Raw genomic sequence first — 25,796 nt, 5'->3', positions numbered from 1 at the left:
CTAGTTCATACTTATACAATGAATTTGATGACTGACCAAAAGCTTGACATGGAATCTACCCTGAGTTCTCCATGCTTTTCCCTCTGATTGTTTATGTTCGTATATGGAGTTCTCTCTTTCTTGTCTCATAATCTCTGTCCATTAGACTACCTTACCTTAAGGCTAAAAGGGTTAAAAAGGGTAGCATAAGGCAAAGAGTAAAGAATATAGACCCTTACAGCCCACAGAGAACAGCAAAAAAAAAACAATCACAATTCGCTAATGAACGAATGAGTGATTGTCTATGTGAGCAGATTTTAAATGGGAAAAAAGGTGAAGTGAAGAAATTGCCTCTGTTGCCCTTTTTAAACCTTTAGCCCCTGGTTTGCATTCCACTGAAGGAGAGGAGAGGAGGGGGGAGAGGGAAGGCTGTTGGAAGCCTTTAGGACGAGGCACGAGAAACACAAACAGTCCTTTAGTGTCCCCGAGTCCTGAACACCCATGATCACAGCAGCAGGCCTCAGAGAGAGCAGCCAACTCTAGCACTGAGCGGGCTTGGATCTAGCCCAGGTGAGCTAAAGGTTATTGCTCTAGGCCGCTACGCCTCGTTCTCCTCTATTTGCTCTGACCTTTTACACCCCAATTTAAATGACATAATTTACCGGGCTGCCTGAAGCAATGACCTGGAAATTGCAGGATGTCGTAAAATTCAACTTCATTGCTTAATTGCTGCTTAAGGTCTTATTGAAGCGCAAATTACCCCCTATTATGTCTATGCCTTAATCTACAATAAGAACACTGTTCATAAACTGGTTAAAATAGTGGAAGTTAATCTAGTTTCACAAAAATATCAATATCTCTATTCTGTTAATATATCCTTTTTCTACAGATAAGTATCTGTAAGATATAATCTGTGTTTAACCAACCTCCCCCTTCCTCATATAAATCACCATTACCCATTAACTGTCTGCATTAGCAGATGTGCCTTGATTCCCTGACTGAGGACGGAGCTGCTGTGTGATGGGTGGTCTTGAACTCTTTCTGGGTGGACAATTGTCTGTTTTCCTCATAGCCTCACCTGAAGACTGGCAACAGTAAGACGGCGGGCATCGTCGGATGGCGAGGCCACTGGCACCACGAAGGGACTGTCGGGGATGTGCTCATCGTTGAAGCGGATGGAAACCTCGTAGTCACCTGGAACCAACACGAATCATTCATGTTGCTTCATGTCATTATAAGTCTATTATATGTAACTTTGTTGATTGTTTTAGTTTTAGCTTTAATACTATAAATAACCTTGGTAATTGCAGTATATTTTTCTCAAAGACTGAAGTCTTTAATACCAACCAAGGCATTGATCATAAAACACAAGTAATATCTATGCATTTTACCTGGCTCTTGGACAATGTAGGAAACGCCGCTGGATCCGTCCTTGCGGTCCTCAAAGGCAATTTCAGCTTTGCTTGGGCCCTCAACAGCAATAGACAGACCACCAGCGCCAGCCTCACGGGTCCAGATACTGAATTCGGCTGCACCACAAAAGGATTGGTCATTTGCCGTGAGGCCAACTGGTCCTTTCTTTGTGCTCCCTCACCCATTCTCATACTTACATAAACACATAGCAGTATTTCCCTTCATCAATACCAACTGCACAATCTAATGTACCCCAGTGATTGCTCATTTTTATTCCCTCTCTACTATGCACACACACACACACACACACACACACACACAATACAATTTACTGTCTCATAAACACACTTCATCGATATGATCCCCCTTTTCCTAAGAAAAAAGAAACCACTCGTATGAGCATAGCATATAGCAGGCATTTCTACCTGGCACTCCTGCCTCTGCCCGCTCAAGGCCAGGGCCTCCGGCGCGGACCTTGTGGGATCCTCCCTCTCCCAGGGGCCCTACGGTGAACTGGAAGGGACTGCCGGGCACGTGCTGGCCCTGGTACTTGACGCTGACTGTGTGCACGCCCATCTCAGTGGGGACGAAGCGGATACAGTAGGTGTTGTTCTCGCCCTCCATGATCTCAGCCTTGTGGATCTTTCCGGAAGGACTGGTGACCTGGGCGGTCATGTCCGCTATGCTGATCTCTGTGTGGTGAGGAGGTGAATGGAGTAAACAATCTGACCGTTTCTATCTTGAATGATGGGGAGAACAATTTTGAATATGGATATGACTGATCTTCTGTAGAATTACCTGGGATTTTGAGACTCAGGTCACACTGGCTGCCTACGTTAGCCACGGAGGCGGCTCTTCTCTTTCTGGTGATGCTCTCCTTCATTCTGCCCTCTCCAGTGACCTTCACAGTGAAAGCACTCCCTGTGTCACAAGAGAAAGCAGTGGAGAGGGGTTAGTAAGTCCTCACAGCGTCTCTAGGGTTACCCACATAATATTACACAAGAAGGACTTGTAATACATTTACATTTTACATTAGCAGACGCTTTTATCCAAAGAGAGAATAGAGAAGAGAAGAGAAGAGAAGAGAAGAGAAGAGAAGAGAAGAGCTAAAACAGGAGTTAGAGTCAGTGAAATGAGATACATTTATATTCATATGAATATTCATATATTCATAATGGTTTAATGTCAAGACTGGCACCTGGGACGTGCTGGTCAGCAAATTTAATGTTGATGATGTAATTTCCTGGCTCAGTGGGGCAATAGGTGACCTTGCAGGTACCATCCTCCAGGTCTTCTGTGTTGATGTCCACTTTACTAGGACCCTCAATGGACAGACTGAGACCACCATAACCTATAACGGCACACAGGACAGAGTGAGCATCCATAGATAAATGTAGACTAGTATTTTGTAGTATGAACTGGTAGATCAGAATTTTGAGTAGCTTTAGATACAACATCTTTATGTAAAGTAAGTTGTTAAGGATTTTAATACAAGGTAAATCTCAAGTAAACCCTTAATCATAGAAAAAACTTGTACCTTGTAAAATAGGGACAAAAAAGGAGTAATATACTGCTTATTTAAATGTCTATGAAGTGTGACCGAAAAGTATATCTCTCAACGATGGATGCTGAGATCACTGAATGTAAAAAATGAACAGGCCTCTGTATACAGTACATGCTGAGCTCCAGTGTCACCCTACCTGCATCGCGAGTGTCAATGATGAACTCAGCTGGCTCAAATGTGCGAGCCTCGCTCAAGCCCTGTCCAGACACACGCACGCGGCTAGCGTCTCCGATCTCTGATTGGTTGATCATGACTGCGATGGGGCTGTTGGGAATGTGGCGTCCGTTCTTCTTGATGTTCACCAGGTGCTCGCCGATCTCCTTAGGTACAAAGGAGATGCCTGTAAAAAAAAAAAAAAACATTTTTGAAATCAAATTAAATTAAATTAAATGTTTCAACTTTAGCTCAAAGCTAAAATAAAAATGTCATCTAGTGTCTATAACGGCTTCCTTCTAATGTTCTTCTGAGACCCAGTGTTTCCCATACGTTGACTTATTTGTGGCGGCCCAGCACAATATCAACACTGACCACCACACAATGATTTTCTATGTTGTACTACTTGAATGGGGATGAAATCCTTTCATTGTAGAGCTATGTGCACCTCTGCACAGTCTCTCCTTGTATCGCTGTCCCTCAACAAACCTGCATGCACGTTTAAAGAAAACATTAAAAATCCTGCAAGGATTGTTGTTGGCATAGAAGACGACTGGCTAAATCGTGATTAAATACATTAGCATCATAACCACATTGCGCATATTTGTTCAAAACTGTGAACTCCCCCCGTCACCTACCACCACAAATTGAATTCAATTCTGTGGGAAATACTGGATACCATTTCCCTGTCATCCGCTGATCCTTATGTACCCCTCTGCCTGGCTCCCTCTACTCACCCACGTGTCCATTGCGGAGCATCTTGAGCAGGCACGGCTCCTCTCGACCAGAGGGAGTGGTCAAAGAGGCGGTCAGCTGGCTCAAATCCAGCTCCCCGATGTCCAGGGGGATGTCTGCAGCGGAGCCCACCTTCAGGTGAGACATGCGCATGGAGTCATCACCTGTGGACAGACAGACGGTGGACAGATTGAGGCACAAAGTGATGATATCAGAGATGGATTAGATTAAATAGTAAAATAATTTCCTTTGCTGTTCAATCCCCACATTTCTTTAAATGTATTAATTTAGTAAATGCGTTTACCTAAAGCAACTTACAGTAAAATAAGTGTACTGTACAGGGTTAAATACCTTTCACCCCTTCACCAACCTAAACTACCACTAACCTACTTAACCACAAACTCAACCCTCCCAAATGTCTGACAAAGTAAAAGGGCTTGACTGACCTGTGATCTTGGCTACAAAAGGACTGCCGGGGATGTGCTTTTCATTGTATTTGACCAGAATGTTGTAGTCTCCTGGCAGCACTGGTAAGTAGGACACGGTGCAGGTGCCATCTTGGTTGTCAGTGCAGCTGATGTCAGCCTTGGAGGGCCCCTCAATGGCCAGAGACAGACCACCTAACACAACGAACAACAGATATTATTTCTGGTGCCATAAGTCACCATACACCATTAAAAAGGAAATGGAAGTACTTAATTTGTATTAAGAGTATTACTCATACTTTCTTTCTTTATTTCTTTTTTGAACGTGGAGTCTGTAGATAGGTACATGGTGTACATAGATTTATACCATGAAAATGAAATGCCAGGGTACATACACTTACTTGCAAATTGGATTCAATGCAAAAAAAATACAAAAACATTCTAAATCTGCACTGGGCAGAAAAGGAGATGATTGCTGTGCAAATCTCTATTACCTTCTCCAGCGTCCTTGGTGTCGACGGTGAAGACCGCAGGCTTGTTGACCATGCCATGGATAAGCCCAGGGCCATAAGCAGTTACGTGACCACTGTTGACATAGTCCACATAGAACTGAAGTGGACTTCCTGTGTCAACAGATGTTGAGGAGTTAGTGTTTGCACACACAGAGAGAAAGATGCAGTGCACACTCAAATGCTTAGTTTGAAAGATAGAAACATGTAGAGATAGTTCCAGTTTCTACAGAACTGTATTATGCTTTAATACACATTGTTTCTGGTTTCATTGTTCATGGTTGTTGCTTTTCCAGACCTGGGATGTGGATTCCGTCATATTTGATGTCCATCTCGTGCAGGCCTGCCTCAGTGGGGGCATATTTCACGGTCACAGTGCCGTCCTTGTTATCTGTGATGTCAGGCTTGGCCACTTTCCCAGATGGCATTCGCACGTCGCCTGAAAGAATGGAGAGGTTGGGGGATTCACACACACACACACACACACACACACACACACACACACACACACACACACACACACACACACACACACACACACGTCAAATCCCTGGTGCCATTGTAGACCGAGACCCTGTTTGGATGGGTGACGTGTTGGGAGAAGCTTACTGACCTGTAATTTCTCCCTTCTGGATGGTGAATGGGATGACCAAGTCGAAAGGTCGCAGCCCGGCCACATCCAGACCGTTCATGCCCATGGGCCTGTCGGTTGCCTGCAACAAGAGGGGGAAAAACACTGAGATAAACGCCAACTTCCACCACTGCTATTCACAACAGGAGATGTCCATGAGACGCAGCTGGTACAAAACCTATTCTGAGACTGTTGTGGTCTACAGGACTGCTAATATTTTTGTCTGGATGAAAATACCACTCAGTGTTTTTCTTAGTTCTCATGATAGTGTTCTAGAAAATTGTTTTGTCATGGTGACAGATAAACAGAGAGCTTTGTTAAGCAGAAGTAGAAAAGTAATGTAAAATTCTGGTTAAATGCTGAATTAAATTCAGTTCTATAATGAAACTGGAATGTAAAATACAGTGTACTCTGTAACTTTCACAAATAAGGCTAAACAATGCAAAACAAGACGAGACAAATGAGGGAGCTGGGAAGACAAGATGGCTGAAAAGGATGGAATTTAGTTTTCACACGGGACAAAAATGAAACAAGAAGAAGGGGACGGGAAATTGAGATGATGATGATGATGATGATGATGATGGTGACCATAGTGATGATCATGATCATGATGATGATGATGATGATGATGGTGATGACGTACAATGATAAAACCACCACTGTGAGGAAGAACGGCATTACAACACAAAGAACACAAGGAGGCAGACTGGCTATGGGTGGTAAGGGGAGTGGGGACGAAGCCAAGCACAAACAGGACGGGAGTGTTGAGAACAGACAAGCAGAAGTGGTCTGATGCCTTCCTTCTGGAAACCAGGAAACAAAAGACCAGCACCCAAACAAAAAGGGAAAAATAGACAAACACAGAGTCTCCAGTTTGGTCTGGAAGCCATTTTGTTAAATGTGGGTTTCAACCCCGCCCCCCCTAGCAGGCCACCACCACATTCATATCGACATCAAAATGGCTTCCATTTCACCAATGAGACCTAATCTGGGTTAATTTGAACCAACCCCCAACCGCAAAACGTCTGAGTTGGTTATTAAGGGGAAAGAACTGGACAGTCGAACTCCCACCTGCACCTGCAGAGATTAGAGTTGAACAGTGCAAGAGGGACCCTCGAGATGTAACACAAGAACACAAGACAGGCTGCTGGAGGGGGTAGACACACAGGACACTGAGGAGGTCAGGAGGCGGAGTGAGAGAGAAGAGGGAAGGAGGAGAGGAGAGGGAGAAAGAGAGGAGATGGGGGCAGGTCAGTACCCAGGGTTGGCCCATGTTGGGCGCGTAGGCGTACTGCGGGACCTGGGTCTGCTGCATAAGCTGCTCGGTGGGGGCACCGTCCAACGCCTGGGTCACAGTGAAAGAACAAGGTGACGGTGAAATCCCGCATACACACACACACACACACACACGCACAACTCTCTCACACACACACAACACTATACACACGCACAAAGAACAGCTCTGAATCACAGTGACACAGTGTCTGGGTCATCAGAAAGCAGCCGGGGAAGTCCTTTTTCTCAGATTTCTCAATAAGCAGGATGTGTGAGTAAGCACTGAATTAAAGTAGGAAACTAACAGAGGGCTTCCCACACTCACAAGAGCCTGTACCAAACACACAGCTAGTCCTGTCACAAAGATCACCCCAGGAAAGTATGTTTGTATAGTAGATGTAAACACATATGATGCACATATCTGATTAGCTTACGTCAACCGCGTAAAACAATCAAACTGAGTAAAAAAATCAAATGTGAAGGCATGTGCCCCACAATATTGCAAAACCACTGTTTTGGGAGCTGCCTGTCCTGCACTATCTGCAAGCACTGTTTTGAGCACTGTTCCCCGTACAGGATTGTGCTTGAAGAAGTGATTGTGTAATTCATACATACCATGACTTGGAAGGGGCTGTTGGGAATGTGCTCCCCACCGAAGCGCACGCAGATGACGTACTTCCCGGGCTGTGGGGCAGTGTAGAAAATGTCAAAGGTTCCATCTTCGTTCTCCACAACATCGACGTCCACCTCGGCTCCATCGGGGGTGCACACGGTGCAGGTGACCTTGCCTTTCCCAGCAGCCTTTGCGTCCACGGTGATGACGGTCTGCTCTCCGATTTGGATGGTGGGCCCAACACCAGCACCTGTGGACAGAACATGTGTGTGTTTTAAACTGTTTACTTAAAATGTTTAATCAAAACACGTGTTTAGTATCCAGCTTTTCAGCATTTACACTCAGTTAAGTGTTGCCAAGTAAGTTCAGCCAAGGAGCATACAAAGAGTGGAGAGCCGAGGAGAGGCAAGTTCATATCACAGCCAAGATTTATCCTTCCCTTCTACCTTCCCCCAAACCAAAATGGAATGTGTGTGTGTGTGTGTGTGTGTGTGTGTTATATCGCCGACATTGTCTCTAACATTTCTAATTTTGGATGTGTCGCCTTCTCCTGGACAGCTCTCCCAGTTCTCTGACAGCTTCTCAGGACAGGTCTTGTTACGTCTACCACTGATACTTCTCACATGGCACTAGGATGTCAGTTAAAAGGTCTTCAGTCTTGATTACTGTCTGAACCAATTACCCACGATGCACATTCCACCATACCAGCCTAGCAGAGCAGAAAAGGGTTAGTCATTAGTCTCCCGTCAATAGATCCACATGCGTTTGATTAAAATACCTCCAGCAGGGGAGGCCCAAACACAAAGAGGGATAACATATACCCAATGCTTTGCTCTACTGCTAGAGAGAGAGAGAGGGAGAACTCTACATTGTTAAAAGGGAGTTGCTGGAGCTGAAGTTAATTTATATACATTACAACTGGGAAACTTTGTTGTAAAAAAATATGTTGTTTGGTCATAGAAAAGAGAGAGAATTGGTAGTGTAGGAGAGGACAGGCTCTTCTACGGCATACAAGGGAGTGGGCCATTTTACATGCAAGGAAAAAGGTGAAATGAAAATGAAATAAAAACACCAAAACATAACATCTTTCAAAGCGCTTACCCAAACCGTGACCTCCAATTGAGACTGAGAGACGTGAGCAGCACAGAGAGCGAAAAAGTGAAGGGTACAAATCAGTGTGATAAGGTAAACAAATGTGCTCCAAAAGAACAAAAGAATAACCAAAATCAGACGAGAATGTGATGGCAACGTGAGCAGCACCGCACAACAGTTGGTGTGTCCTTGTGGGGGTTGGATTGGGCGTCACACAGATAGCAGCAGACACAATATATCCGTAGTTTTTACACACAAGCACACATAACACACACAAAGACAGTGTACTCAATCTGTGACGTGCAGAATGACGAGTACATGACTGTGCCCTCTCACTTTTAGAAGCGAGTATCTTGCCATATATCTTGCAACAGAGGAGAGAGTACACAGTACTTAGATGATACTCTAATGTCGCAGACCTGTCTCTGCGGTCTCTCTTCTGAAGGGCACTGATACAGCCCTCTGATTGCACTCTGGATTGTGTAAACAATCTACTGACAAACACCCCTGTTCTACCTAGACTAATCTAGAATGGACCCTCCACATCTAATTATCAGTTGGTACTATTAGCAGTGTATGGATGGTGTATAACTGATCTGGCATCAGTGCAGAGTGCAAAACCTACCTGTGACGGTGCATTTGCTGGCGTCTCCGGTGGGAAGGGCTCGTATGCGGTATGGGGAATATGGGATCTCGTCTCCGCCATACTTAATGAGGATGGTATAGCGGCCGGTCATGTCAGGAACGTACGATACAAGGTAGGTTCCATCCTGGTTGTCCCGGATGTTGGCCTTCTTGGGTTTCCCTTCTGGGTCCTTAAGGTCATATTACAAGAATTTAATATTTAATAAAAAAATGTCAAAAACAATCAAAAGTTACAGCTGAAATGTTCATGGCCTGATTCCTGTTACGTTTCTGCTTGATGAATTGATTTGAGGTGACTCAATAACACTTCACACATTAAAGATAAATCTCTCTGATACGAGTGACTGTAATAGTTTCTTTTGCCTCGGGACACTCACAGTGATCTGAACGGCAAGCAGGCCCTCTCCTGCATCCTTGGCATCGATGGTGAATTCCACTGGCAAACTGGCAGGTACACCAGTGGTGTTGAGGCCAGGTCCACTGGCACGAACCTTACTGGCATCATGGGTGGGCAGAACCTTCACCTTATAGGGACTAGGACACGTAAAGAGAGAGATAAAGAGGGAGAGAGGAGAGAGAGAGAGAAAGACAGTGTCCGAGAGAGCGAGAGAGAGAGAGAGAGAGAGAGAGAGAAAGGGGGAGAGAAAGAGAGAACCATAATAAGGAAAAATTGAAAGAGTAAAGTAAAAACAAAAAGTTGCAACTGACTGACTGGTAGTGTGTGTGGATGGGCTGATGATAATGTGTGTGGATAAACTGGTAGTGTGTGTGGATGGGCTGATGATAATGTGTGTGGATAAACTGGTAGTGTGTGTGGATGGGCTGATGATAATGTGTGTGGATAAACTGGTAGTGTGTGTGGATGGGCTGATGATAATGTGTGTGGATAAACTGGTAGTGTGTGTGGATGGGCTAATGATAATGTGTGTGGATGGGCTGGTAGTGTGTGGATAAACTGGTAGTGTGTGTGGATGGGCTGATGATAATGTGTGTGGATAAACTGGTAGTGTGTGTGGATGGGCTGATGATAATGTGTGTGGATGGGCTGGTAGTGTGTGTGGATGGGCTGGTAGTGTGTGTGGATAAACTGGTAGTGTGTGTGGATGGGCTGATGATAATGTGTGTGGATAAACTGGTAGTATGTGTGGATGGGCTGGTAGTGTATGTGGATAAACTGGTAGTGTGTGTGGATGGGCTGATGATAATGTGTGTGGATAAACTGGTAGTGTGTGGGGATGGGCTGATGATAATGTGTGTGGATAAACTGGTAGTGTGTGTGGATGGGCTGGTAGTGTGTGTGGATGGGCTGGTAGTGTGTGTGGATGGGCTGATGATAATGTGTGTGGATGGGCTGGTAGTGTGTGGATAAACTGGTAGTGTGTGTGGATGGGCTGATGATAATGTGTGTGGATAAACTGGTAGTGTGTGTGGATGGGCTGATGATAATGTGTGTGGATGGGCTGGTAGTGTGTGTGGATGGGCTGATGATAATGTGTGTGGATGGGCTGGTAGTGTGTGTGGATAAACTGGTAGTGTGTGTGGATGGGCTGATGATAATGTGTGTGGATAAACTGGTAGTATGTGTGGATGGGCTAGTAGTGTATGTGGATAAACTGGTAGTGTGTGTGGATGGGCTGATGATAATGTGTGTGGATAAGCTGGTAGTGTGTGTGGATGGGCTGGTAGTGTGTGTGGATGGGCTGGTAGTGTGTGTGGATGGGCTGATGATAATGTGTGTGGATAAACTGGTAGTGTGTGTGGATGGGCTGATGATACATGTGTGTGGATAAACTGGTAGTGTGTGTGGATGGGCTGATGATAATGTGTGTGGATAAACTGGTAGTGTGTGTGGATGGGCTGATGATACATGTGTGTGGATAAACTGGTAGTGTGTGTGGATGGGCTAATGATAATGTGTGTGGATAAACTGGTAGTGTGTGTGGATGGGCTGATGATAATGTGTGTGGATAAACTGGTAGTGTGTGGGATGGGCTGATGATAATGTCTGTGGATAAACTGGTAGTGTGTGTGGATGGGCTGATGATAATGTGTGTGGGATAAACTGGTAGTGTGTGTGGATGGGCTGATGATAATGTGTGTGGATAAACTGGTAGTGTGTGTGGATGGGCTGATGATAATGTGTGTGGATAAACTGGTAGTGTGTGTGGATGGGCTGATGATAATGTGTGTGGATAAACTGGTAGTGTGTGTGGGATGGGCTGATGATAATGTGTGTGGATGGGCTGGTAGTGTGTGTGGATAAACTGGTAGTGTGTGTGGATGGGCTGATGATAATGTGTGTGGATGGGCTGGTGATAATGTGTGGATGGGCTGGTAGTGTGTGTGGATGGGCTGGTAGTGTGTGTGGATGGGCTGATGATAATGTGTGTGGATAAACTGGTAGTGTGTGTGGATGGGCTGATGATAAAGTGTGTGGATAAACTGGTAGTGTGTGTGGATGGGCTGATGATAATGTGTGTGGATGGGCTGGTAGTGTGTGTGGATGGGCTGATGATAATGTGTGAATGCACCCTCACCTGCGTGGGACCTCTTCGTCCCCATAGAGCACGTTGATGGAGTATGGGCCCTCTCTGGTTGGCACATAGTTCACAGAGTGGGTCTGATCGCCGTTATCAACCACCTCCACTGGCTCAACCACGCCTGGAGGCACACAAGCCAATCAGATATCGCTCTTCATATAATGCATGACAATCCAAATATCCAAACAAAAGATTCCCATGTGTATGGAACAGGTAACGATGGAGGACACATTTCTTTGCCAAACAACTGCCAATTGCAGCATCCATTATGACACAGTTTGTTTGGATAACTAACATATCAGTATAACATATTTAAGTGTAATTCACTAAATGTAACACCTTAATAATGTAATGATAATAATCATCATCATCATCATCATCATCATCATAACATACTAACCTTTGGGGCCCTGGACTCGGACCTGGACAGGAGCAACACCAGCCTTGCTGGCATCAACAGTGAAGACTTGTGGGATGTTGGCACGCACATTGTTTCCAATTCCCTGACCTTGGCATTTGACCTTAGTGGCGTCAACGGTGTCATGGACAGGTACAGAGAAGGGACTTCCTGCAGGAGCAAACACAGACAGAGAAGGTGCATGGCATGTTAATAGTCAGCCATTGTCAATGGACAAGAGTCATCAACTGTGCACTAATTGTAAATCTGTTAAGCAGCAAAGACTGACAGTGGGTATCTCTACATTATATAGTCACTGACATAGACATCTGACATGGGGCAACATCAGCTGAAGTTCTGATTTACCAGAACTGGTTTACTGGTATTTACCAGAACTGGTTTACTGGTATGTGATGCAGATACCGACCTGTGATTGGCTGGCCTCCATATGTGATGTTCAAATTGTAGGTGCCTGGCTCATAAGGAACGTATTCCACGGAGCAGCTGCCATCTTTGTTATCCACGCAGGACATCTTAGCCTCAGAGGGTCCCTCCACTGCCAGGCCCAAACCTCCTGTGCCAGCACCACTATGAAGACATCACACACATCAGTCAGTCTACTGCTCAATCTACTAAACTATATTATTGGGTCATTTAAGGGGTAAGTATATTTACATATTAAAATAATTCAAATACTTTAAAGTAAATAATTTAAGGGGAAACCCTATGCCAAAGACAATAAACAATACCATAAACAATCAAGTACTGTATCTGAAGAGAGGAATACACATACATAACCATCACACATCAAGTTGGACAAGTCCACTTACCGGGTCTCCACGGTGAACTTGTTGGGCTTGTTGGTGATACCACTCTTCAACCCAGGTCCATGAACGCGCACGCGGGCAGGGTCGCAACCCTCCGTGACGGGCACACGGAATGGACTCTTGGGCACCGGGGCATCATCATAGGAAACCTCCACACTGTGTGGGCCTAGGGGACAGATGAACAAGACAAGGTCAACCCGTTTACTTTGACAGCAAAAAAGATGGACTTCCAATCTGGACACAATGTGGTAATGGCCCTTCAGGTTTTTTTTTTTTATATCTTTAAGTTTTTTCTTATATTTATATACTTTTATTACTTTTTCTGTTGTAAGTGCATGTTGTGTGTGATGTCTGTATGCTACTGAGACCTTGAATTTCCCCTTGGGGATCAATAAAGTATCTATCTATCTATCTATCTATCTATCTATCTATCTATCCACAGCTAGGAAGGAATAGCTCTAACCCTAGGTCCATACACATCTTGATGATGTACTGTACACCAACCTGACCAAGTTGTAGGTTTTGTATGTACATGCAATGTCTGATAATGTCTTAAAAAGATGAACAGACACTCAAGGCCATCTATTGATAGACCCCTATTTACCATTCACCTGTAGAGAAGGGGGTTGCGAGACTTGGCTCATGTTTTTTGAGGGGGTCTCCAGACAAAAAGTTTAAGAACCACTGCTGTATAGCACTATTACAAACAACTATAATAAAGTTACAACCAAGGGACGTTACAGTGCGTAGTCTCACCTTCTTCATAAGGAGTGTACTCTACTTGGTAGGTGCCGTCACCCAGGTCCCGGATCAGAGCATCAGTCTGCTGGCCAGAGGGGTTGTTGATGCAGGTCTTGATGTGATTGCCACCAGACTTAGTCAGAGCACGGGCATCCACAGTGAAGTCCGTAGTGGCCTCGCGGAACACACCTTTGGGGCAAGAAGCAGCACAATGGTTACAACATCTGACGATTACAGAGATCCTTTGTCAGAATCTAGTAGCAGAAGAATCCATTCTTTGATTGACATCACAGGAAAAACTTAAGCAGTGTCTGTTTAAAAAGTAACATGCGTTCTGAGTATCTCTCGGGACATTTCAGTGAAACCCAGGTTATGGTTTACAATACCTTTGCCTTCCACACCAGGGCCAAACACCTTGACACCACTGGAATCCACGGCTGGCTCCACATTGAGCTTGGCAGGGAAGTTTGGCACATCCTGGCCACCGTAGCGGATGGTGAGGGTGTAGGCTCCAGGGTACAGAGGAATGTAGGTGATGGTATAGGTGCCGTCGCCATTGTCCTGGATGTGCACCTCAGCCTCAGTGCCGTTATCAGAGATGATCTCGATGGTCAGCTCAGCCGGGCCAGCGTTGGTGCAGTCCACCACGAACTGGCCGGTCTCGCCAACCTTGGCTCTCTCCAGGCCGGGACCGGAGCAACGGACCTGAGGGACATATGATAGTCAGCCAAGAGTGTGTCGCTCAGTCTCACAAAATAAATATATTATATTCAAGCAGATATATTATATTCAAGCAATATGGCACATGAAAGTGGGGTTGGTAAGGGTATACTGTACCCACAGCTGTGGTTCAGCCATACAGTAGGTAACCAGCAGTAAAGAGACCAAGTGGGGACACCCTGGGATACCCCCCACTCTGGATTGCCTCACATCCATTCAGATGTATAAATAGTTCAACCAGACCTAACTGTTGCATAAGATATACTGTAGATATAGATACTGCTCATAGCGCATATACTGCTGCCTGTATATCCTGACAGGACGGGATAATCCCCTCTCACCTTTGATGCATCTGTGGGTGGCACGGCCTCCACTGCGAAGGGGCTGCCGGGGATGGGAGCTCCGTCGTAGGTGAGCTCCACCTCATAGGGACCCTTGTCTCTGGGGATGAAGCGCACCTGGCTGGTCTCGGGACTCAGGCCCGGCTCCACCTTGCATGGAACGGCCTTGCCGGAGGGACCGGTCACTTTGGCCGCCACCTTACCCTGGCCGCCAGCACCCTTCGACTTGACAGTGATGTCTTGGTCTTTCCCGACGGGCATCTCTGCAAGAGAGAGAGAGAGAGAGAGAGAGAGAGAGAGAGAGAGAGAAAAAATAGACAAACAAAATTTTTAAAAAAGCCAAACACAAAAGTCAAACACAACACACGTTTAAACCTTTAGGATAATAGTTAAAAGGAGCATACAAAATGACAGTTCATTCAGACAAAAGATGATGAAAAAGATGATGATCAGAGATGAATAAAATAAACGTACTGTCTCCCAGGCCAGACACCTTGATCTTGCTAAGGTCCAGAGAGGGAGCGACAGCAACAGAGAAGGGACTCTTGGGAATAGAGTCTCCTCCATAGGTGACATTCACTCCCATTTGGCCCTAGAAAAGAACAGTCATTAATTCACTGCAGCACTGACTCAAGAGTGTCAATCAAACAACACATCCCATATGTCCAAAATGAACATCTCTGATGCAGAAGCATTCAGTTTTAAAGCAGAGACATTTCTTTCTGCAAGCATATTTTAATTTCTGTATGTTGTGCCTACCTCTACATCAGTGGTACCCAAAGTTTTCTGGCTCACGGTACCCCTAAACATATCTCTACATCCACGGCACCCCTATGTTTTTACTTTTTATCCTCAACCTTGTGATATGTTGGATAGGCCATAACTGCTTTTATTATAAGCATTGCTATGAGAAGGTGAAGTTTATATAATTTTTGCTTTATTCAAATTAACCACTTTCTTTAATTCAACTCATTTAATAGTGAAAAAATAGTGAACAGAATATGGACAGAAATATCAGGAATAGGCCTTCAACTAAAGTGCATAAAATGTCTGTCCCTCTTATCACAACTGTATTTTTGATATTATGGCTAATTTCTTTTAAAAAAATGTCACTAAATGATCAAGCCTTGGACCATTCCATGGCACCCTTGAGCATGCGTCATGGCAACCCTGCTCTACATGGTATTAGGTAACTGATTGAAAGTCCGCACCTGTTGTATGGGGGTGTATTTGACAGTGTGGGTGTTATCATGGTTGTTGATGATCTCAAAGTCACGCACGGCCTCTCCCTTGCTGGGACCGGTGAACTGAGCGTTCAGCTTGGCTTTGCCTGCTGCCTTGGTGTTCACAGTGAAGTGCGTGGGCCTATTCAGTTCAACACCTGTGGAAATAAAGAACAACCATGAGTGGCTTTAAGGTGATGAGCGCAATCTTCTACAACAGAAAAGTAACACCAAACCTGTTAAAAGATAAGCAAAGAGCCGCAGTATTTTCTAAATAAGATATTTGTAAACCCCCTTACTCATCTTCCTGGGAACATTACTACAACCACTACAAAAAAATCCTGACTTATCTTAAAACTGTACAACAAAATGAGAAGGATTTTAGACATGATAGGAGGTTGCATCGCAAACTCCTTACCACTACGGCTAAGTCCTGGTCCTTCGGCCTTGACCTTGCTGGCGTCATGGGCAGGATCCACCTTAATTCTGATAGGGGTCATTGGAATGGCCTAAACACAAACAAACAAACAAACAAACAATTAAACAATAAGAACTGCACTGCACTAAAATGCATGTAACATACATACAAATACACACTCCTATATACAGTACATACACATCACAAGTAAAAGCATTTTTACACTAAGCATTCTTCTAAAACATACACACACACACAGACAGAGTTACAGCCATGTTCCCTATCCCCAGGCTCACCTGATCAGCAAACAGCACCATGATGGTGTAGCTGCCGGCGCCAGGCGGTGTGTATTTAACAGTGAACGTGTCGTTGTCATTACGGATGATGTCAAACTCAATATCGGCCTCCGCCGGCCCGACCACGCCTGGGGCACACTTGATACCAATGCTGATGTCACCTGTAGACAGAGCCCATTGTTTATGATTAACAGAGTAGCTACTGATGCCTGTAGAGCAAAATATACATGGTGAGAGTGCAACAGATAGATAGATGGATAGATAGATAGATAGACAGATAGACAGACAGATAGATAGATAGATACTTTATTGATCCCCAGGGGAAATTCAAGGTCTCAGTAGCATACAGACAACACACACACATTCACTAACAGCAGAAAAAGTAATTAAAAGTATATAATATAAAAACACACTAAGCAATAAGGACAGTAGAAGATAAAGAATATATTAAATATACTAAAATACAAATTATACTAACTAACACTTAATCTAAATCAATTCTAAAAACAGTATCCACAGATGTGCTCAGAGGTGTTTATCAGTAGGCACCCACCTTGGCCAGCTTCAGCACAGTCCACGGTGAAGTAGGTCGGCTCGAACGCTTTCAGACCAGTCTTTGCAATGCCAGGGCCGGACACCTTGACTTTGTTGGGGTGGCATCCAGCTCCAATGTTCATCTGCAGCACATCAAAAATGTACATTTACATTTATTTACATTTATTAATCTTAAAGCTCAGGGACAACATGTAATAGTAAGTTAGGAGAGAATAAATGTATTGTATTTACATAACACAAACATATTATAACAACACTCCTGGGCTATGTCATATTATGCCTCACTATTATTTTCATCTTTGCCATTGTTGCTGTCATCAGCATTATCAACATCATTATAAATCTGTCATCAGTGAGTGGTAGTACTAAGCCACAACTGCAAACAGACAGCCAGGTGCTCTGTGTGTGTGTGTGTGTGTGTGTGTGTGTGTGTGTGTGTGTGTGTGTGTGTGTGTGTGTGTGTGTGTGTGTGTGTGTGTGTGTGTGTGTGTGTGTGTGTGTGTGTGTGTGTGTGTGTGTGTGTGTGTGTGTGTGTGTACTAACCCTGAATGGGCTCTCGGGAATGTTGACACCTCCCCAGGACACCATGACGGTGTGTTTGATTGGCTTGCGGGGTGTGTAGGTGCAGGTGTAGGTGCCGTTGCCATTGTCCTTGACTTGCACGTCCACTGGATTTCCATCCCGATCCTGAACAAGGAGGATCCCATTAATGCACAGTGCCAGCATATAAATGTCACAGCAGAAATGTTCTAGTTTTACCATCCTATTCCACATAACATAATGTCAGATAAAGGAATAATTGTGATTCCGTGAAACAATGCTGGTGTCTACTAAATGTTATTGCAATATGGATTGAAAGACTAAGAAATCATTTTTATGACTGAATAAGGTGCCTCAAAGAATGGCTATGAACTTTGCTGCCAAACACACACAGACACACACACACACACACACACACACACCTGGGCCTGGATCTTCAGTGGAGCTTTGCCAGCTTGCTTGGCATCCACGGTGAACTCTGCCGGCTTGCCCACAGCCAACCCACTGGCTTGAAGACCAGGGCCGTAGGCTTTCACCTAAAAAGTTGTGAAAGAGGAGAGACACATCAAATCATCTTGGCTCCTAAACCATTAATCATAAATGTGTCTGAGCAAATCATGGGCAGAATTTATGATGTTGCAATGCTGTAAACAGGTACAAACTTGGTAGCAGTACACAAAAAATGTTCCCCTGAGGATCAATAAAGTATCTATCTATCTATCTATCTATCTATCTATCTATCTATCTATCTATCTATCTATCTATCTATCTATCTATCTAATCATATCAGTTAAGTAACATATCTCATCTCTTCTCATATTTGCACAATTGTAGTGATTTACAAGTTTAAAACAGCAAAACTTCAAAATAAGGGCCTTACTTTTCTGTTTTATGCTGATCTTCAACAAGTACTTTAATAGCTTAGGCATTCTATTTCACAGCAGAGCTATGTATGTGTGTGTATACTATAACATAGGCCTACACATGACTGAGGTAAGAGCACATACAATAATTTCAAATAAGTAGCTGGTATGAATTCAGAACTACTTCAGAATGGTAACTAAGCAGCCATTTTGTTGCAATAACATCAATACGGCCACTGACATTCTTTAGTGTGCTTGTGTCTGCATGTCCGTATGAGAAAGCTGCTCTGGCTTGTACCTTGTCTGGGAAGAAGTCCTTTCCAGGAGCCGGTATGATCTCAGCCATGAACGGGCTGTGCTGAATGTCCTCGCTCTGGCAGAGAACGTGCACGGCGTACTCGCCAGGTTCTGTGGGCCAGTAGCGCACATCGCATGAGCCGTCACCTTTATCGTCGCACTCGATCTTGGCAGGAGATGGGCCCTCCACAGAGAAGCCTGTGAGGCAGATGGAGGTCATACCTTAGTTACAAGTTTCAAAAAGTTGGGATACTCACCCAAAGAACGAATCCAATATGATGATACAGTAGCAACTGATACTAGTGACCACTGGAAGGCACTGTGAATGTTTTGAAAAGCAAAATACTGTATTCAATTTGCAACCAAAAGGATGGAAATGGATTCGCTCACCAAGTGTGCCAACATCGTCTCCAACTGCCTCCACTACAAAGTCCGCAGATTTGCCCACAACGCCGGCTTCCAGTCCAGGACCCCAGGCGCGTACCATCTGTGGTCCAGCCTCCATGCCCACTTTTACCTCGAACGGGCTGTGGACAGAAGCAAATGAGAACCCCAAACAATCCCCCAATATAGTACACACACATACACATCACAATCCTCCAAGCCAGTGACAGTTTTGGAGACATGACTCTGCATGCTAAAAGCACTGGTGGTTTGTGAAATGTTTAGCCTGCAATATTTAGATCTCAAGCGATTTCAACAATTATGGTCTTTAGAGTAGACTGAATTAAGTGATTTCAACATTGTTAGTCCTCTGGGCTGAATATCATTCAAATCGCTTTTTTCCCATGCTGGCAGCCTTAAGCCTGGAGACACGCCCTGACCTGCGTGGGATGTGTTGGCCTCCCCAGGTGATGGTGATGCTGTAGGTGCCAGGGGTGGTGGGGTAATAATCAAAGCTGTACACTCCATCTCCCAAGTCCTTCTTCTTGCAGGGCTCCTCCAGACCCTCTGGAAGGGGCAAACACGGACACAGACAAAGCCAATGAGCCACCAAAGTCTCATATGACTCAGTTGCAAGTACAGGCAATGGTGAATAAATACACATGGCATTGTGGTGTGTTGACTTTAGTGGCTTTGGGTGTGTTTAAGGGCTTAGAGCTGCAGCCACTCACTGGGTCCTTTGATGGTGACTTTGAGGTCTCCAGTGCCAGCTCCCTTGGTGTAGACCTTAAACTCAGCAGTCTCCTTAATCCTCAGGCCCTTCGGCTGCAGGCCGCGGCCCTTAGCCCTCACTAGAGTTGGGTTGCAAGCTGAGAAAGAGAGAGAGGTGGAGAGAGAGAGAGAGAGAGGAGAGAGAGAGTAGAAGCAAAAAAACAGGAGAGAGTGAAAGAGGTAGAGAAAGGAAGTGAGAGATGGATATAATTAGTGACAGAAAGTAACAGATGAAAAAGGAAAGAACGTGGATGGAATAACACTTGCGGCAACTCAGTTAATCCTTCATTTTAATAGACATACTGCTCGCAAATGCTTCTTCTTAGGTTTGGGCTTTAACTAAACACACACACCCATCCTCCGCCATTACAATTTAACCTTTTTCATCATGGAGAGAGGAAAACATGCTGCCGTAGGTGAGACCTGAGTCTCTGAAGGCAAGCATGCCAATTACCCAATTACCCACAAGCCTAAGGAACAACCCCACAGCCATTACCAGAGGAGATTTGAGTTGCCTCCAACTGCTTTTGGGAAGAGTGACAGAGAGTGTGTCAGCAGGGGAAATGGAGGAGCCTATGCGAACGTCTGATAAAAGGGAGAAGCCCTATAAATAAAGAGCCATGAGTCACTGGGGCATGGAAAACGTCCCAACCTCCCGGGTGCCTCGAGGAGACAGGACAGATAGTACGTCTTCATGGGTAGAATAGCAGGGGGGAAACCTGGAGCCAAATACTTGGCATAGATAGTGTGCATGCTATTGGTGAAGCTACTACCCAAATGCCTTTTAGCGATAATTACAAAGCACACGTCTATAACACAGTGGTTTTATTTAATGATTTGGAATGGAAATACTTTCCCATAGACATGGAGGGCACTAAGCAGTAGTTTGAGGAGGTCAAACTTTGGGGGCGGGGAATTGGAAACCACACAAAACCAAAGCGACAAGGAAAACTAGGGCAAAGCAACGAGTGGAGTACCCAACACAGATCCAAGGAAGCAGGAAAGAAGAGCATCAGCAGCAGAGTGTCTGCTCCAGAGAGACAGGAAGAGATATCAGCGGACACAGATGACACCTGTCTATCAGGAGGAGAAAGAGAACCGAGAAGATAAAACAGAGCATGAACAGGGCAAGAGAAACAATACATAACAGTACCCAAGAACACAGGGCAGAGAAAGATAGTCAAGGAAACCTCAGAGTTTGAAAGGTCTACAAAAACACAATAACAGGAGGAGAGTAAGGGTGGGGGGCTGTTCTGATGTTCTCTTACCCTCTCCCACGTTGACTATGTATGGGCTCTTGGAGATCTGGCCACCGGCAAAGGTGACATAGATGGTGTGCTGCCCCTCCTGAGTGGGTTTGTAGTTGCAGCGGTAGCTGCTGTTGCCCTTGTCCTCGATCTGGCACTCCACAGTGTCCTTCTTCCCACTTGGGTTCATGATGACCACTTCCACCTCACCAACACCGGCACCTTAGGGAACCCCAGCAAGACAAAAAGAGTGTAATGGTGCATTTCACACATAATGGCTCTGGTAACTGAAGCTTTCCATGTTTTCATCTAGAATCTGGTTGTGTATTAAGCTATAGATAGATACAATGTATCTAACAAATGGATATAACTAGAGCTATCCATATTCTTGTCTAGATCTTCGCTGTGTCCTGGTAATAGACCAGATAGAATATGCAAAACTTACTTTTTTTCTAAAATGTAGTTGACACTAATATGATATAGGGTGGAGATACTAAACCATCAGTATGTGTGTTCTCTCGGGGAATCAAAAGCATTGCCTTGGTCTTCCCTGCTCTACCACTGAGCTTAGAGGAACACATGCATGCCAATGGGTGCCGCCTGGTACCTGCTGTGTAGACGTCAAAGTAGGTGGTCTTGTTGGCAATGTTCCCAGAGGGCTCCAGGCCTGGGCCCTGGGCTGTGACCTTGCTGGAATCTCCCTGAGCCATGCCCACGTCCACCTCAAAGGGGCTCTTGGATATGTGCTGGCCGGCAAACAGCACCGTCACCTGGGAAACCACACAAACATGGGAGGTCAATGGAGGTCAAAGCCATAAAGTGTGCATGACCACCAAGGTCAAGACACAAACCTCTGAAACGCCCAAGAATACTACTGTGGCCAACTTAGGACAAAGATCATTCTCAAATCTGGCTAGAAAATGCATATTCTGTGGGCGTTTCCCATACACAAAACTATTGTGGGAGTTGATAATTGAGAGAGAGAGAGATTACCTTGTGCATTCCAGTCACTTTTGGGATATAGAATACTGAGTAGGTACGGTTCTTGTCATTGTTGGCAGTGACTTTGGCCTGAAAGAAAAGGGGAAAATGTTAGTGACCACTCCTACACTTCCTGAAAGAGATTTTAACTTCCACCTCCAAAGTCATACAAATGCCACATACTGAATTGCAATTTTAAACACTGAATTGTTTAGGATGAATGGGACACAATAGGCATTTCACATAATATGTGCTCCTTGCTCAACTGCGATGAGAACACACCGTCCTGTGAGCTTCTCAGTGTAAGGCCTCACCCCGAGTAACTCATCGACAGCGAATGTAAATGCCTCTCTCACCTCCTCGCGATGGCCAGCAGGGTCCTCTACGTAGACCAGCACCTCTCCCATTCCAGCGCTGATGGTTTCCACGGTGAACACGCCTTTCTTCATCACCACATTACCGGTGGGCTCGATACCTAACAGGTTCACAGTTATGGCATGGTGTTATTGTAACGGGACACTTTAGTGTTGCACACATAGTATTTACTGTATTTTCCGGACTATAAGTCGCACTATGGTGCGACTTGTAGTCCGGTGCGACTTATAGTCCGGAAAATACGGTAGTATATTACTTCATTGTAATTACTTAATCTTAGAGAAATATCACTTTTTTGATGATTACTTTGGCAAACTAATTTGTTTGCGTGAATCATCTGACTGCTGTGCGGTTTGGTTACCTGGTCCGTAAGCACGGGCCTTCTTTGGGTTGAGTTTCGGGCGAAGAGGGGCACCAGGCTTCAGCTTGGACTTGGGGAACTGGGACAGGTAGGTCATGACGGAATGCTCGTCCACTTTGGGGTCGACAATTTCCTCTGGGGTCATCAGCTGGAGGGGGAAATCATTAGCAATGTGAGGTACAGCTCAGACACCAACACCTTTTATTCCTTTCACTTGACTACTGCCATTGCATGCAGTTTTGGACACTGAAAGGCAAAATATTTTGTTGAACTGAAGGTAAAGCTTATTAGCCCGGTCCTACCAGACTCTCATACATTTCATAATGTACAGAGAGTCTGGTCACTTTCCATTGCCAAGCGTTAACGTCCTTGAAGGCGAGTACTCTGTTGAAGTTTAACTAAACTATTGGATCTGCCCAGAGCCACTCTGGATCTTCCATAACCAATCGCTAACGTTTGGTCGTGACGTGTCATGCTCATACTACTGTTTTATTGCTACTTTACTACCGTTTTACTGCTACACTGTTTTTCATGCTATATTAGCACACATGATCAATGGCTGCGGTCAGGCTTCTGCTACAATACTGAATGGCTTTAACCCTATTACCTCAACCTGTTCTTGCACTGACATAGTTTTTTATATCACCTTGTCTACATTATACTTTACTCTCCTATTTGTCCATATTATTTATGCTGGTCTCTAGACCTTATTCTTGCACTGTTGCACTGTTGGACTAATGTTGGACCACTGTTTTGCACCTTCACCATGACACTCACTCTCTTGAGCACCTTACCAGTCCCGGCCCTGTCACTACAAGCGTCTTATGCTTGATCACCCTCAAGCACATTGGGCTTTTAAAATTTAATTTATATAGTATATTTAGTATTTAGTTTTGTTAGTTTTCTTATCTTCTACTGTCTTTATTGTACAGTGGAGTTTAGTTATATGTTTATACTTATACTCATATTTACCATTTCTGCTGTAAGTGCATGTTGTGTGTGATGTCTGTATGCTACTGAGACCCTTGAATTTCCCCTTGGGGATCAATAAAGTATCTATCTATCTATCTATCTATCTATCTATCTATCTATCTATCTATCTATCTATCTATCAAAACTAGCGCACGACCTCAACGTCATCGTTCTCAGCCACCCACTCTGCTGATTGGACAGGTCAAATTTGGCCTGAGAAAACCCGCGAATATACCGAAAACCCATCTCCATAATCTTAACGGGAAGGTTTATTTTCATACTGAGAGGTTTGGGTATTGAGCAGAGTAGGTAGGTGTTTTTAAGGCATCATATTTCTCCAAGCTAACCAACTGGACTGCTTGTTCCTCTGCCAAGTAATTTCAAGGAATTGTTCGGTCCACACACATACAGCACAGACCATAAACTTCATGCAACACTTTGGAAATGTGCTTATGGCGCAGCTGCCAATCATACCACATGGCAGCAAGGGCTGAGTGACAAGCCACACGCAACTTCCAAAAAAATGAAACTTTCACAACAGAACAGCCGTGGGGGCGGAAAGGCGACAGACCACAGGCGCACAACTGACAGAACACATGATAAGATCGCTGGTGGCGTGTGGTTTTACCAACTGTCACGAAAGCCTGGCACTGAGAACTGGTGACCTAAAAAGATCTCCCTCTGTGAGGTAAATCCGGAAACAAAGTGGTGCAATCTCAACAAAATCTCAGAAATTGAATCTAATGTGCAGAAATCCATCCAAAGAATGTTCCCCAGATCATACCCACATCATACTTTTAGGGTATTAGACAGGTATTTACAAGTTTTTTACAACAGCAGCAAACCAGGAAGTGCAAGCGACTTTGTTTTCTTTTACAGTCATGATGAAACTCATGTAACCACAGAGAAACTTACAGAGAATGATTGGTAAAGGTTTCCTGAGGACCTGATTAAATGGTATGCAACATTTGCTTAGCTGGAATAGATCACCAAATTACTACTAAACCATGTATCAATCTCAGAGATTATACTAAGCCACGATCTATCCTATCTGATAACTATTCTTCTGGTTGTGGAGATTTGATGCACTCACTCAGAGATATTGACATACACTGATGACAAAACAGTCCACCTTTTATCAGTCACTAGAGGGACTCACTCTGCTCAACCAGTCATGATTACAATAATGACTAATGATAAGATTAATCCATGATTAATGATAAACTGCTAAACAATATGATATATTCAGAGTAAGGGCTCAGCATGGAACAGGGCTCAACAGAATCGATAGTTGGTTAAGTTAGCAGGATCACAGAATCAATGGCAAGCTAGATTAGCCTCCCTCAGGTGACTGTGGAAAAGAAGCGATCGTTAGCCAGCCTGATAAGAGAGCTCACCTGAGGCACACCCAGCCAGTCATCAGCCTGCTGCATGGCCTCCCTGGCGTTGTCCACTGGCTTGGTCTGGTCCCAGGAGTCCCAGTCTGGACACAGACCTGGACAGTTCAAAGAGAGAAGGAGAGAGAGAGAGAGAGCCAGAGGGCGAGAGAGAGAAAGAGAGGGATAAAGAGATTGTTATAGTATATATCTATAGTATACTTATTTATTGCTAACAGGGATTTGCTGGAAACATCATTGTTGATGAAATATGCATCCTATCTGCTCAACCCTTTTGGACAAATACGAAATGTATGCTGAACAAGAAAATGTATTCAATTGTCGAGCTCCTTGGAGTATTTCTTTACCACCTGAGGACAACCTCTACCAGTTACGCTACAAAAGATCAAATCCTGGCAGGTCCTTTCACTGGATGCACACTTACATAACTCCACCACAAAGATCTGATTCATTAAAGAGAGGGATAGAGAGAGAGACTTTTTTTTAGTAACCATCAATCTTTCATCTCCCATCTGC

At 44.5% G+C, this 25,796-nt stretch overlaps 1 protein-coding gene across 5 annotated transcripts in view; it reads right to left on the bottom strand.

Moving 5' to 3' along the window:
• Positions 1-25,796, bottom strand: part of flna (filamin A, alpha (actin binding protein 280)) — a 43,303-nt gene that overhangs the window by 3,256 nt on the left and 14,251 nt on the right. For 2 of the 5 annotated variants that reach the window (XM_048240412.1, XM_048240413.1), the window contains exons 4-43: positions 25,281-25,378; positions 22,912-23,059; positions 22,532-22,650; positions 22,188-22,265; positions 21,802-21,964; positions 21,216-21,416; positions 19,908-20,045; positions 19,617-19,743; positions 19,183-19,319; positions 18,794-18,990; positions 18,055-18,168; positions 17,636-17,779; positions 17,091-17,214; positions 16,538-16,698; positions 16,242-16,332; positions 15,812-15,981; positions 15,075-15,192; positions 14,601-14,863; positions 13,926-14,244; positions 13,555-13,728; positions 12,802-12,964; positions 12,399-12,559; positions 11,975-12,142; positions 11,572-11,695; positions 9,412-9,568; positions 9,015-9,204; positions 8,399-8,422; positions 7,300-7,547; positions 6,668-6,754; positions 5,392-5,491; positions 5,077-5,217; positions 4,764-4,892; positions 4,291-4,464; positions 3,847-4,008; positions 3,093-3,296; positions 2,591-2,743; positions 2,191-2,313; positions 1,818-2,084; positions 1,371-1,508; positions 1,058-1,173 (exon numbers count right to left, since the gene is read on the bottom strand). In XM_048240412.1, the coding sequence (XP_048096369.1) occupies positions 1,058-1,173; positions 1,371-1,508; positions 1,818-2,084; positions 2,191-2,313; positions 2,591-2,743; positions 3,093-3,296; positions 3,847-4,008; positions 4,291-4,464; positions 4,764-4,892; positions 5,077-5,217; positions 5,392-5,491; positions 6,668-6,754; positions 7,300-7,547; positions 8,399-8,422; positions 9,015-9,204; positions 9,412-9,568; positions 11,572-11,695; positions 11,975-12,142; positions 12,399-12,559; positions 12,802-12,964; positions 13,555-13,728; positions 13,926-14,244; positions 14,601-14,863; positions 15,075-15,192; positions 15,812-15,981; positions 16,242-16,332; positions 16,538-16,698; positions 17,091-17,214; positions 17,636-17,779; positions 18,055-18,168; positions 18,794-18,990; positions 19,183-19,319; positions 19,617-19,743; positions 19,908-20,045; positions 21,216-21,416; positions 21,802-21,964; positions 22,188-22,265; positions 22,532-22,650; positions 22,912-23,059; positions 25,281-25,378 (6,113 nt within the window). The remainder of the gene's footprint in view (positions 1-1,057; positions 1,174-1,370; positions 1,509-1,817; positions 2,085-2,190; positions 2,314-2,590; positions 2,744-3,092; positions 3,297-3,846; positions 4,009-4,290; positions 4,465-4,763; positions 4,893-5,076; positions 5,218-5,391; positions 5,492-6,667; positions 6,755-7,299; positions 7,548-8,398; positions 8,423-9,014; positions 9,205-9,411; positions 9,569-11,571; positions 11,696-11,974; positions 12,143-12,398; positions 12,560-12,801; positions 12,965-13,554; positions 13,729-13,925; positions 14,245-14,600; positions 14,864-15,074; positions 15,193-15,811; positions 15,982-16,241; positions 16,333-16,537; positions 16,699-17,090; positions 17,215-17,635; positions 17,780-18,054; positions 18,169-18,793; positions 18,991-19,182; positions 19,320-19,616; positions 19,744-19,907; positions 20,046-21,215; positions 21,417-21,801; positions 21,965-22,187; positions 22,266-22,531; positions 22,651-22,911; positions 23,060-25,280; positions 25,379-25,796) is intronic. The other 3 variants (XM_048240415.1, XM_048240414.1, XM_048240416.1) reach the window with 3 other exon arrangements.

This window comes from Alosa alosa, chromosome 4 (assembly GCF_017589495.1).
Source record: "Alosa alosa isolate M-15738 ecotype Scorff River chromosome 4, AALO_Geno_1.1, whole genome shotgun sequence".
Taxonomy (NCBI): Eukaryota; Metazoa; Chordata; class Actinopteri; order Clupeiformes; family Clupeidae; genus Alosa; species Alosa alosa.
The sequence above is the reverse complement of the archived record's forward strand: the minus strand, read 5'-3'. Positions and strand labels throughout refer to the sequence as shown.